At 43.0% G+C, this 14363-nt stretch overlaps 1 protein-coding gene across 1 annotated transcript; it reads left to right on the top strand.

The window, feature by feature from the left end:
* Positions 1 to 1716: 1716 nt before the first annotated feature.
* ROPN1L (rhophilin associated tail protein 1 like) lies at positions 1717 to 9163 on the top strand. Its single transcript, XM_028737972.2, has 6 exons — positions 1717 to 1948; positions 3675 to 3841; positions 5847 to 5970; positions 6064 to 6225; positions 7045 to 7220; positions 9033 to 9163. Exons 2-6 carry the CDS (start codon positions 3711 to 3713, stop codon positions 9088 to 9090), a joined length of 651 nt encoding a protein of 216 aa, XP_028593805.1. The 5' UTR covers positions 1717 to 1948; positions 3675 to 3710; the 3' UTR covers positions 9091 to 9163.
* The last annotated feature ends 5200 nt before the right edge of the window (positions 9164 to 14363 follow it).

Below are 14363 nucleotides of genomic sequence, written 5' to 3'. Positions count from 1 at the left end.
ATATAACCATAAACAGTGGCATGGTTTTCCCAGTAGTGATGTATGGAAGTGAGAGCTGGACCATAAAGAAGGCTGATCGCCAAAGAATTGATGCTTTTGAATTATGGTGCTGGAGAAGACTCTTGAGAGTCCCATGGACTGCAAGAAGATCAAACGCATCCATTCTGAAGGAAATCAGCCCTGAGTGCTGACTGGAAGGACAGATCGTGAAGCTGAGGCTCCAGTACTTTGGCCACCTCATGAGAAGAGAAGACTCCCTGGAGAAGACACTGATGCTGGGAAAGATGGAGGGCACAAGGAGAAGGGGGCAACAGAGGACGAGATGGTTGGATAGTGTTTTCGAGGTTACCAGCATGAGTTTGACCAAACTGCGGGAAGTAGTGGAGGACAGAGGTGCCTGGCGTGCTCTGGTTCATGGGGTCACGAAGAGTCGGACACGACTAAACGACTAAACAACAAAAACAGTGGCATGGGACTGACATCTTATCAATAAATCAAAATATAAGGTAATACTGTAGGAACAAAACAGTGTTCAGATTAAGCTGTTCAGCTATATATATATTCCTAGTGCTAGTAGGATGGTAACTTTCTGTGGTGCCACGAGAACATTATTACTCAGTACCTGGTGCATGGAGTGTCTGAGCGAGTTTCCAGTCTTCAAGGCTGTAGAGATTAGTTTTGAGACACAGTGCATAGTTTTGAGACACACACTGCATTCTGACTGAATCCAGGTCTCTTCTGTGCAAGTAGCCGTCCCCATTATAGTTTCAGTGGAGACACCTGCCTATGTCTCCCTTTCTCTGCTTGGAGTTTTTCCATTCTTTGAAGCAAGGGATCTTTGTGGATGGATGAGTTTTGTGAGCACCTCAGAGAATTCCATACCTAAAAGTGTGACAGCTGAAAGGCAAACCAGGATTTACAAGGTGCGGAAACTTATGTGCCCTGTCATAGGCTTGCTCCAGTAATCTCTCCTTAGCCACCCAACTCTGGCACCGTTTTGGGGTCTTTAAAAGTGTGCATCTCGTTACAAGTCTCTGCTGTGAACACCATTAATGTGAAGATTACACACATCAAAGTGCAATGTTCCATTAATAATTGGAATAATAATTATTCTGCATTGCAGGAGGTTGGACTTAATAGATGGTCCTCAGGGTCCCTTCCAACTCAACAGTTCTATGATCCTAAAATATGCTTTATTTACTTTTTAAAACAAAAAACTGGCCCTTCTTAAAGATCAAAGCAGTATTGAAAATGTGAACAATTGCTTGAATTGTTCTTGCTTCCAAAGAATGGGGAGAGCGCTGATTGATGCTTTTGAAATAGCCATAATGCACCCCTTTTTTTAAAAAAAAAAAGCCATATACTGTATACGAGAATATATAATATAGTACATTATTTATAAATATATAAAATATGCTATATTTAATATATATGTATTTATATTATGTGTTATTTATACCCCGCCTTTTTTCTCTGACAAGACTCGAGGCGGCTTCTATGCACACCCCCCCCCCCCAAAAAAGGACCCACCTTGGTACTTGGGCGACCTAAACGCACCTTCCCTTCCCTTCCTACTGCGCCTGCGCCCCCGACGTCCCTGCCCACAGAACGTCGAATCAACACAGAGACTGCAGTTCCGGCCCGAAGCTCGAAGGCCTTTTCTATCCCAGTTCCCACAGCGAAGCACCTGAGGGGTTTCCACCATAGAGTTTCCCCCCGCTCCTTTCGCGTCCTCGCGGAACGCGTCTTTTCAAGTGTCGCTCTAGGCGTTCCGCCGAACATCCATCCCCCCCCCCGACACGCGCTTCTCTATGGTTCTCGCGGTTGCTACGAGACGGCGAGGCGCGAGCGCGCTGCCATAGCAACTCAACGGCGGCGGCGGCGGGCCGCCTCGTCCCTTTCGAGAAAGAGCGCGAGGGAGGGCGAGGGGTTTAAAAGCCCCGGCGAGGTAAATGGCCTCCGCTTCTGCCGCTTCTCCTCGAGTCGCCGGGGGCTGTTTCAACCTCGGAGGGGGGGGGGGGAGCATTCGCGAGGCAAAAAACTGCATATATATATATATCCATTTGTGATAAGTCATTGTGGTATTAATCCTGCCGTCTCTTTCCCAAACTCTGAGGGCACAGTTTGTTGGTGTGTGGGTGTAAAATATATATATATATATATATATATATATATATGCTTTCGTAGATTACCCGAGGACACCAAAACCTGCATATATATATATATATATATATATATATATATATATAAATTATGTGTGTGTGTATATATATATGTGTGTGTGTGTATATATATATGTATATGTATATGCATGGAAGTAGCCAAGGGGGGCAGCGACCCTCCTCCAAATCAAATAAATCAACAGAAATCCTTAACTAACTGAGGTTCTGCCCACCCTCAACATAAATCCTGGCTACGCCTGTGTGCAGAATCTCTTGCACAGCCAGGATTAATCCACAGCCCTCCCCGCCCCATCGCGTACAGTGCACAGTTGTACACGGGTGAGCTTTTACCACTTTTTTGTTGTTGAAAGCAGTATATGTTAGATGCAGAGAACAGTCCGTAACCTACACACATACGTAAAGGTAAAGGGACCCCTGGCCATTAGGTCCAGTCGTGGCCAACTCTGGGGTTGCGGCGCTCATCTCGCTTTATTGGCCAAGTGATCCGGCGTACAGCTTCTGGGTCATGTGGCCAGCATGACTAAGCCGCTTCTGGCGAACCAGAAACACTGTTTACCTTCCCGCCGGAGCAGTACCTATTTATCTACTTGTACTTTGACGTGCTTTCGAACTGCTAGGTTGGCAGGAGCAGGGACCGAGCAACGGGAGCTCACCCCGTCACAGGGATTCGAACCACCCACCTTCTGATCGGCAAGCCCTAGGCTCAGTGGTTTAACCCACAGCGCCACCCACGTCCCATGACACACATACATACTCATTTTAAAAAGCCTGCTGGATGTGTGAACATATTCTCCCCCCCCCCCCCATGTACAGGGACATTTTCAGGATCAGCCGTCTGCTTTAGGCTCCTGTAGTTGACACTCACTGGTACCCCATAGCCACAATGCTTCTCTCTCTCTCTCTCTCTCTCTCTCTCTCTCTCTCTCTCTCTCTCTCACACACACACACACACACTTCAATTCAGACTTCTGGTATGTTTGCTTGAAAACGATTCCCAGTGAATTCAATAGTATTCATTCCTAAGAGATGATGGCAACAAGCCTAACACCTCATTGAACTCAGTGGGATTTACTTCCAAGTAGGTAGGCATGTGATTGAGTTTTATATGTAGGATTGCAGCCTAAGACAAGCATCTACTTGATTAGCTATGCTTCTTGACCTTTGGTGACTTTTGGTCTCTTTTTGTCTTAGTATTGTTGCTTTAGTATACAAATTTTGCGCTGAGAACAAATCTGAAGGAAATGTTCTAGAAAGGGAAATTGTTACATATGTGTGGGGAATTTTGACCAGGGAGGGAGGATCGACAAACAGTGATGATGATGCTGCCATGTTCAAGAAGATCAGGCGGTGTGGCAAGGCCAGTACATGTCTTTTGAGTTATCCAGGTAAATCTTCGTTATCCAAAGTAAGACAGCTTGAAATAGCTTCATAGAATTGTAGAGTTGGAAGTGGTCTTGAGGGTCATCTGTTTAGGAATAATGTTCTTTTTAGTTCTCTTAGCTTTCTGGTTTTGGACCTAGTACAACCATGCCTGTTCCAGATGTTATGTTCTGTGCGCAGCAGATCCATGTTCCTCCTGAACTGCCAGATATTATGAAACAATTTACCAAGGCTGCTATCAGGACCCAACCGCGTGATGTACTTCAGTGGTCTTATGCGTGAGTAGAAAACTGAAACTAATGGCCCTGATCCAGAAGTCTTCACATATCAATCGCTATTGGATAGCATCTCTGTGAGAGTGGCGAACTGGCAGCACAGGCAAAGCCCCCTTGTACAATTTCCAAAGTGCCCAACAGCCAACTGGTTGTCAGGAGCTTCTGAAGCTTTTTTGCAAAGCAGGATTGTACTTTGTGGGAAAGTCAGTCTTGCTTGGTCCAGTGCATAAGAATGCTTCCTGCAAATAACTCTCACTCACCTGAACCCAGCGCTAATCAGGACTGACCTCCCCATGCATTGCCTGATGCAAGAGGAGGTCAATCCAGCTAGATGCAGGTGTGCTAGAGAACTCTTGTGTGTACAGAAACCTGCTCAGTTTAGCAGGTTATGAGCCAATTTGGCAGGTTTGGCTCATGAATGTTACTGTCTCGCTTAGACAAAATGATAATAAAAACAGTGAGTTGAAAAAAGACGGTTCCTGAGGATGAAGAAATGGCAATCCACTCAAAGTCCTAACCAAATTGGCAGTCTTGAGCATTTTGGCCTAAACAACATTAATGCATTGGTGTGCAATGGCAGCTGAACAGCCTCTAAGAATGAGAAAATAAATGTTTCCCAATGGGTAGCAGAATTGTGGCAGAGAGAGATACTTAGTTATTTTACTACTACTACTACTACTACTACTACTACTAAATTTTATTTATACCCCACCCTCCCCAGCCAAGACCGGGCTCAGGGTGGCTAACAACCAATAATAAAAACAAGTTGATTAAAATACAATTTAAAAACCAAGATTAAAATACAACATTAAAACATTAAGATGCAGCCTCTTCACAGGAGGAGAAAGGAAAAAGAAAGAGGGGAAGGGGATCAAACTGATTCTTAGCCAAAGGCCAAGCGGAACAACTCTGTCTTACAGGCCCTGCGGAAAGAAATCAGATCCCGCAGGGCCCTGGTCTCATGAGACTGAGCGTTCCACCAGGCCGGAGCCAGTGTTGAAAAGGCCGTGGGCTCTGGTTGAGGCTAATCTAACTTCCTTAGGGCCCGGGACCTCTAGGGTGTTGCTATTTATGGACCTTAAGGTCCTCCGTGGGGCATACCAGGAGAGGCGGTCCCGTAGGTATGAGGGTCCTAGGCCGTGAAGGGCTTTAAAGGTCAAAACCAGCACCTTAAATCTGACCCTGTACTCCACCGGGAGCCAGTGCAGCTGGAAAAGCACTGGGTCAATATGCTCCCATGGCAGAGACCCCGTGAGGAGCCTCGCTGCAGCATTCTGCACCCGCTGGGTTTCTGGGACAACTTCAAGGGCAGCCCCGCGTAGAGCGAATTACAGTAGTCAAGCCTGGAGGTGACTGTCACATAAATCACTGTGGCCAGGTCAGGGCGGGAAAGGTAAGGGGCCAACTGCTTGATGTGGCGAAGGTGGAAAAATGTCGCCTTGGCTGTTGCTGTAACCTGTGCCTCCGTGGAAAGGGAGGCGTCGAGGATTACACCCAAACTCTTAACGGAAGGCAATGGCACTAATTGGGCCCCCACAAGAAAAGGGAGTTGGTCCCTCATCCCCATACCATCCCGACCAAGCCAGAGGACCTTTGTCTTCGAAGGATTTAGTTTCAATCGGCTCCAACGAAACCATCCAGCCACAGTTTCCAGACATCTGGTCAGCGTGTCCGGGGCCAAGTTGGTATGGCCATCCATCAGCAGATAGAGCTGAGTGTCATCAGCATATTGGTGACCACCCAGCCCAAAGCTCCGGACAATCTGGGCAAGGGGTTAGTAGTTTTCCACCTGCAGGGCCTCATCCCATGGGATTTTAAATCCATGTTTCCCTGCGTTATGGGAGGAAAAGTCTCCCTACTCCCTTCCACCCTAACAGGAAATGGCTTTTTCTCCCTGAAAGGGCCTATTGGGCCACCATTATACACATTTGATCTTTAAATTCATGTACTGATTTTGAATATTTATTTATTTGACATGAACCATATTTTTGCATTTGTGCTATCATAGGTATTTCTATGCTTTGTCAAATGGAGAACCTCTTCCTGTGAAGGACCGTCTTGAAAGGCCAGTAGCCACACAGAAAAATGACACTGGTCTGACTCCAGGACTCCTTAAAATTTTGCATAAACAGGTAAAAATCTTTGCAGAATGTTCTTTTAAAAGTAACTTAACTTTTCATGCTGTTTTCTTATGGTTTATTTATGATGTACATGTGTTTTTAAAGCTCTCTGAAAAGGAAACTGTGGAAATATCGGACCTTCAGAGAAAGTGGAAAAACTTGTGCTTGCCAATGGAACAGCTCCGCAACCTTCTTCGACTGGGCAATTTTGCAGAAGGAGTGGAATGGATGAAGTTCTTTGCCCTTGCATGTAGCGCTCTTGGTGGGGTATGTAGGCCTGTCAAACATAATGTGTACCTGTTTGCAGTGTTTAGAATTTTGAAAGATCAAGATTCCTATATTTATATTCTCTCTCTGGATTTTGAGACATGCCTTGGCTCACAGTTTTTCAACTTTTAAATTTTGTATTGTAAATCTGCTTTTCAAAATTTGGAAACGGTTTCACATTCATCATTCATTACAGAGGTGACATGTTTCTTCCTTAACAGTATCATTTATTTGGTTCCTAATATTCACCAAGAGCAAATTATCTGAAATTTTCAGTTTGAGTAGAAGTTAAGAGACCATGTCATAGCCAAAATTAGGAGTAATATGTACCTGAATTGCAGATTCATTCCATGGTGCCATTCAATTATGCCTGTTTAGTAGCACTGGATGGCATTCTTTTTTTTAATGTTATACTGAGTTTCTTTTTTGGCTTATGAACAGATTACCTATCACCTTTTAGGATTACACTAGTAAACTGAGGAGTGCTTCAGATTTTATGAATGCATTAATCAGAAAACATGTAGAAAAAAGCATGTGAATCCTAGTAGATTGTTACAGCCTGGTGATGGCACATGCTTCTGTGCAGTTTTCCAGTACATCTCTGTGCAATTAGCCATGACTTCCTGGCAGATGCAATAAATTAGAAACATGCAGCATCATCACACATGATAATTTCTACACAATTTCCATACTTTTTGCTAATATATCATTGGTGTTTGATCTGGCTCTTGCAGTGGCTATGCACAGATCACTCTGTACTTTCATCCCTTCACTTTAGCGCATGACTGCTAATGTATGCTTGCCTTTTATCTTTTTCAGTCCTTACTCAGTTCTATGAAACATGCCTGTGAAATTCTTACAAATGATCCAGAAGGTGGAGCAGCCCGCATTCCATATGACACTTTTGCATATATCTACAGCTACTTGGCTAGCTTAGATGAGGAGATAACGGAGGAATCTACTGAGAAATTCCTCAAGGCTCTTAAAGAACAAGTGTAAGTATTAATTGGATATCTGAATGTAATACAATCCAGATTTGGCTTTGAACTGCATTTTAGTCAAGCAGGCTCTTTTTATTTGTTCTTCTGAAGCTATGGTTTTCACGATCAGATTAACATATTATTTTTTCACCAGTTTTGAAGGAGAATTGCTCTTTGACGTTTCCCCTGTAGCTGCTTCTTGCAGCTTCTTACAATGTAGTTTGTACAGTTGAGTTGAGAATTTGGTTACCGAAAGAAAAATTAAAACAGCAATAAAAAGTTTAAAAAATATTAATAATATTTGCCTGTTTTAAAATGAGAATTAAATTAGAGTGGAAAATACTAATCTGCTCTGAGGCTTATGCTAACCATGGTTACCTTTAATCCTAGCTTGCAAACCAGTTTCAAATTCTGTTTAAAGTCAGCTACGGTTAGGGTTGCTGCAAACGTAATTCTACTCAATACTTTAGGCTGAAAAATGAAAGGATAAGCCGATTAATATGGCAGTCGAGAGGAGAAAACAAGCCTTCATCCTGATCTTTTAACCATGGTTAAGAGATTAGGAAACTGGCTGCAGTCAGATCTAACAGTAAGCAGTGGTTCAGTGTAATGAAAATGTGCCTAGCCTCCCCCATGCTTGTGTAGGTTCCCTGCACCCCATCCACTCCTCCAGCATGGCGATAATTAGGACACTGGAAGCTTCCCTTTTAGATTAACCATAGCGTAGCATGTGGTCCAAACTCTTGTGTGGTTAATTTTAACTATGGTTAGTGAAAACAAGCCAGCTTCACAAACTATGGCTTGAAGTTGGCTCATTTCCCCTAGCTGTCTAACTGTAGTTCAGATTAACCAGTTTGTCTGGATTTGGATGACATGGCAAGCTGCAAACAGTTAATCTAAAATAGTGAAAGTTTCTAAACTCATGTCAGAGAAAATTGAGTCCATGTGTGAGCCCAGGGGCAGGCCGTTACATTTGCAATGGGTCAAGGTGTTAGACTATTACATCTATGCAGTACTGTGGTATCTATCATATAATTATGGCCATGCTTAGAGAAATATATTCAAACTACTTTTCACCTCCAAATACAGTGGTGCCCCGCAAGACGAATGCCCCGCAAGACGGAAAACCCGCTAGACGAAAGGGTTTTCCGTTTTTGAGTTGCTTCGCAAGACGATTTTCCCTATGGGCTTGCTTCGCAAGACGAAAACGTCTTGCGAGTCTTGCGATTCCCCCCCCCCGCTTTCCCCCCCTTTTCTAAGCCGCTAAGCCGCTAATAGCCTTTTAGCAGCTAAGCCGCTAAGCCTTTAATAGCTGCTAAGCCGCTAAACCGCTAATAGCGCTAATCCGCTAAGGCGCTAATAGGGTTGCTTCGCAAGACGAAAAAACCGCTAGACGAAGAGAATCGCGGAACGGATTCTTTTCGTCTTGCGAGGCACCACTGTACACACTTTCTTTTAGTAAAGGCTGGATATGATATGACCTTAACAGTTCACTACATTATAACCCACCTTATTAATAGGGTAATATTAATATATTATTTTGGCTGTTATATTATAATGCTGGTATCCTAGCTTATGGATAATGTACACAATTTAAACAAGAAGGTACATACATATAGAGATTTGGGATCTAGCTTGTGGAATAGAAATATCCCTATACATATCTCTGAAAACATTACCGTGAGTTCCTCTTATTTCATGCAAATGTTTTCAGGTTAGAATTGCATCCAAATGGGATGAGAGGAAGTACCACAGAATGAATGTAAACTGAAATTAAGTTTCTTTGGGCATTAATAATGAAAAGTAATATGTTTTCTTGTAATTTAGGTCACGCAAGGAAGATATGGTTGGAGTTGCAGATTTCCGTCCGCTAAAGAAACCTTAAATCAGGACTAAAGAGAATGTGGAATAACATAACATTATCTGACATAAAGTACAGATTTTTAAAGTTAATAATATGCTACCTGTAGTAGTGTCCTTTATGGTCATGAAATTGTGAAGGAGTCTCAAAGCGGCTAACATTCTCCTTTCCCTTCCTCCCCCACAACAAACACTCTGTGAGGTGAGTGGGGCTGAGAGACTTCAGCGAAGTGTGACTAGCCCAAGGTCACCCAGCAGCTGCATGTGGAGGAGCGGGGAAGCGAACCCGGCTCACCAGATTACGAGTCTATTGCTCTTAACCACTACACTACACTGGCTGTCTTCAGATGTCTTCTAAATGTCATGTTTATTCCTTTGACATCACCAGCTCAATATGTATTCAACTTTGAACTTGCACAAGGCTGTCTTGAGTCAGCTGATGCAGACCTTCACTCTCATAAAGAAATGTATTAATTGCTTTAGAGTGCAGGTGATTTAATTTAGGGGAAATAAGATGACAGGTTTCCTGTTTTTGTAGGATCAGCAAGTTAGTAATTAATAATCTTGAAAAGATGCTGACTTGGTTAATGATCATGTCTGCAAAATACATAAGCCTTGTTTTCTTCCCAAGTATTTCAACATGCTAGCCCCAATCCAGTATCATTGGCATGATGCCCTTCATGTTCTATTGAAGCAGGTCTAGGTGGGAAGAGGAGAGTATTTGTTTTACAAAAGAGGGACATGTTTGTGTCTCCCACTCCTTATGAAAGAGGAAACATGTAGTAAGATCATATGTGGCACCCCTGGAAACATTAGCATCCAAAGAGACATAAAAAGACATTCATAGAATGGTGGAGCAGCAGTAGCAGAGCTGATCCCCCCCCCCCAAAAAAAAACCACTTCTATTTTGTTAGTAAAAGAGGATGGGTGCTCTGTGAAAAAGCCCCTAAGGGCCTCTGGCCTCATGTACTCTAGTCTCCCACCCTCCTTCACAACTTCCAGGATTATCATGGGATTTGTGTGCAAGTGCAAGTGCAAGCCAGTTTGCTGGTTTTCTCAAATTGCAAACTCTAGTTTGCTACAGGTAGACGTCTGTGAATGTTCTCAATTTTGGTTTTTCATTTTTCAAATCTTAATCAGTTCTTCACATTTCTGCTCAGCCCATCCAGCTACTCTGCTGCCACAGGGCAAACTGACAGACTGCTTCATCAAATTTAAGAAACTACCATCTGTCTTAGAAGGAAGAAGTGGCTCTCAAATGTTCCTGCAAATATACTTGAGTTAATACATGCAAGTTTTATGTTTTGTTTTTTTAAAAGATATTTATTAAATTTCAACATTTTACAAAAATAAGAAAAAAAGGAAAAAAGAAAATACAAAGTAAAAACAGTTAAAAACAAATCAGTTTTTCCAAATCTTATCTTTCATTTGCTTGTTTCCCTGACCTCCTCACACCTCCCTTTTTTGTATTCCAGTTCAATTAGTTAGTTCAGCAAATCCTTTCCCTTTTTGATTTTATCTTAAATCTTTTATCTTAATATATTATAGCTTTATATTATCACCTGTTAACAAACCATTTTATATATTCCTTTATAACATTGCTACTAAAAACCGCTTAACTTCAATCCAACATCATTCTAACATTCATTAATTTTGCAGTGTTTCTGTAAATAGTCTTTAAATTTCTTCCAATCTTCTTCCACCGACTCTTCTCCCTGGTCTCGGATTCTGCCAGTCATTTCCGCCAGTTCCATATAGTCCATCACCTTCATCTGCCATTCTTCCAGAGTGGGTAAATCTTGTGTCTTCCAATACTTTGCAATAAGTATTCTTGCTGCTGTAGTAGCATACATAAAGAAAGTTTTGTCCTTCTTTGGCACCAATTGGCCGACCATGCCCAGGAGAAAGGCCTCTGGTTTCTTCAGGAAGGTATATTTAAATACCTTTTTCATTTCGTTATAGATCATCTCCCAGAAGGCCTTAATCTTTGGGCATGTCCACCAAAGGTGAAATAATGTACCTTCAGTCTCTTTACATTTCCAACATTTATTATCGGGCAAATGATAGATTTTTGCAAGCTTGACTGGAGTCATGTACCACCTGTATATCATTTTTATAATATTCTCTCTTAAGGCATTACATGCCGTAAATTTCATACCAGTGGTCCATAACTGTTCCCAGTCAGCCATCATAATATTATGTCCAACATCTTGTGCCCATGCAAGTTTTATGTTTTGAGTCCCGCAAGACTTTACGTTCTTCCGAGCTACTCAGAACTCACCTGAATGTAGTAGTAGTTGTTTGGTAATATGAGCATTCTTAACTCTGCAGGGCTGCCACCATCTTTTAATAATCCTGTATCTGTAAAATAATTTCCAGATGCGACTTTGGACCTTTCTGACCATCATCTGAAAACACGAAAACCAAAGATGTTCTTATATACAGTGGTTCCTCGGGTTACATACGCTTCAGGTTACAGACTCCGCTAACCCAGAAATAGTGCTTCAGGTTAAGAACTTTGCTTCAGGATGAGAACAGAAATTGTGTTCCAGCGGCACGGCAGCAGCAGGAGGCCCCATTAGCTAAAGTGGTGCTTCAGGTTAAGAACAGTTTCAGGTTAAGAACGGACCTCTGGAACGAATTAAGTACTTAACCCGAGGTACCACTCTGTGTGTGTGTGTGTGTGTGTGTGTGTGTGTGTGTGTGTGTGTGTATGCATGCTGGGTGAAAAATAGCATTGGCTAAGATCAGCATAGGGCCACAGTTTATACTGCCATTACATCAGGGTAAGTGTTCACAGGTGGGACTTGTAGCACAATGCTACAACTTCTTAGCAATGGAACCAGGCCTGAAAGCAGTTTCTTCTCATCATAGGTGACTAGATAACTGCATAATTGCAATGTCCACTGGCTGTAATTCAGCCCAGAGCAGCCAAATCCCAATAATTGTAATGCGACTTAAAACATGCAAACATAGGCTTCCACCTTTTTGCTAGCTTTACATAGTCTTTAATCAATGGGTGTCATCATGCACAAAGCAATATGTGGAGTGGGGGAAAGGGTGGAGTAATTCAAGATAGGAGGGAGGGGATGAGGATGCCTCAGCAAGAGTACCAAATCATTTCATATGTTTTGTGATTTTCAAATATCACAAAGTACAGCTGTAACAATTTTCTCCAGACCTTAGTTGACTTTTGCTGCCAAATCTGCAAAGCGATCACTCATTGTCAGCTGGGATATTGACCTCTGTTTCTTTGTTTCTGCAAGGATACATCATAAATTGCAATATTTGTGTTAGGTCACAGATGTAACATGGTTTTGTGGACATTCAAGTGGTAGGGAGGAATAAGCCCATGAAGCATGCAAATGATCAAAACAAACGAGTGTTCCAAACCAGAGAGTCATGAAGGACATAAGATTTATTTAGACCAAGGCAATTTAGGCTACAATCCTAATTCCACTTACCTGGAGAGGAAGGTCCATTGATTCGATAGAACTTAGACATGGTTAAATTTTTGCTGTTAAACTATGACCCAACCATGTTTTAAAACATCAAGAAACTAATTAATTTTGAGTTCAGCCAATTATCTATTTTGAAATTCTTTTTTTAAAAAACACAAGTCTGCTTACTAACCAATTCCTATGACTTATGGATGGGAAACGATCCGGCCAGGTTAGATCCTTATCTCCCCAACCCCCCCCCCCATGTGAAGTTTGACAAATTATGGGGAGTTTTACAACATTTGAAATTGGTGCATGGTCTCAAGGTTTTGGTAGATGCACAACATATAATTTAGGGCTTCATAAAAGCTGCACCTACTGAAATTCCTACACAGCAACAGTAGAGGAGACAAATTCTCCTTTGCATACCTTAATGCAGGGGGTAGTGAACCTTTAAAGCCAGGTGGGCCAGATTGTTGTTTATCCCCACCCCTGTGGGCCAACTCTGATAGGTGGGCCCACCTGTCAGTCACAAGTCAGCTGGATGTCAGGCTTTTGTCAAAGCATCTAGCATAGAGCTGCCAAAGCCACTTTCTGCACGAATCAGCAGTATGGTTGACTTCCCCATTGATTCAGCTGCATCTCTACTTGTCTCACAGCTGGCATCACATATGACATCATGATGGCAGACTTGGCCTGTGGGTCAGAGGTAGGAATGGACAGGTATGCCAGCTTGGGTTTATCCTTATCTCATTTTTCCAGTCTTCAGTTCTCCACATTTCTTCATCTGTTTGTGATTACCAGTATATCTATACAGTGGTAGCTCCGGTTGCGTACAGGATCCGTTCCCGAGCTCTGGTCGGATCCCGAGGTTTCTGCAACTGGAGGGACCGCTTCTGCACATGTACACACAGCAAAACCTGGAAAAATACGGGTTTGCCGCGTTCGCATCCTGAAGGATACGCAACCGGAGGTGTGCGTATCTAGAGGTACCACTGTATCTCTCTCTCTAAATGTATTACCAGTAAAATATTTTGAATTTCTCCTAATATACACACATTTCTGTATGCAATTTCCCCATATGTAACTATGTTTGAATGCTATTTTTATGCATACACGCGCAGTTTACCTTAGTATATGCATTTTTGCACATATTAAAAGGTAAAGGTACCCCTGCCTGTACGGGCCAGTCTTGACAGACTCTAGGGTTGTGCGCCCATCTCACTCAAGAGTCCGGGGGCCAGCGCTGTCCGGAGACACTTCCGGGTCACCTGGCCAGCGTGACAAAGCTGCATCTGGCGAGCCAGAGCCGCACACGGAAACGCCGTTTACCTTCCCGCCGGTAAGCGGTCCCTATTTATCTACTTGCACCCGGGGGTGCTTTCGAACTGCTAGGTTGGCAGGCGCTGGGACCGAGCAACGGGAGCGCACCCCGCCGCGGGGATTCGAACCGCCGACCTTTCGATCGGCAAGCCCTAGGCGCTGAGGCTTTTACCCACAGTGCCACCCGCGTCCCTATGTTTGCACATATTACTTGGCAGGAAAACTACATTGCAAAATTTGGAGAAGTGAGAATTTCAAAGGATGATCGTGTTCCAATTAACGTATGTTCACCTTTAATGCAAACTGAATCAAATTTTGCCCTGCTGAATCTCTAATGCCTAAAGAGGATGGGGAACTTGTAGCACTTTTGACATCAGACTGCAATTCGCATCATGCCCGACTGCTGGCCGTGCTGACTGAGGCTGCTAAGAGTTGGAGGTCATTAGCATCTGAAGGACCATAGGTTTCCCCTCCCTGCTATAAAAAAAAAGTGAAGGTGAATGGATGCCCCAATGATGATAAACCTCTTGCTAGG

This window comes from Podarcis muralis, chromosome 8 (assembly GCF_964188315.1).
Source record: "Podarcis muralis chromosome 8, rPodMur119.hap1.1, whole genome shotgun sequence".
Lineage (NCBI taxonomy): Eukaryota > Metazoa > Chordata > Lepidosauria > Squamata > Lacertidae > Podarcis > Podarcis muralis.
Note: the sequence above shows the minus strand (reverse complement) of the source record. Positions and strands in the feature narration are given on the sequence as shown.

Excerpts from the sequence above, each read along its gene's own strand:
- ROPN1L (XM_028737972.2), top strand. The coding sequence starts at position 3,711 with ATGCCTGTTCCAGATGTTATGTTCTGTGCGCAGCAGATCCATGTTCCT. Across the intron at positions 3,842-5,846 it reads GTACTTCAGTGGTCTTATGC|GTATTTCTATGCTTTGTCAA; the intron begins GTGAGTAGAAAA and ends GTGCTATCATAG. Across the intron at positions 7,221-9,032 it reads AAGGCTCTTAAAGAACAAGT|GTCACGCAAGGAAGATATGG; the intron begins GTAAGTATTAAT and ends CTTGTAATTTAG.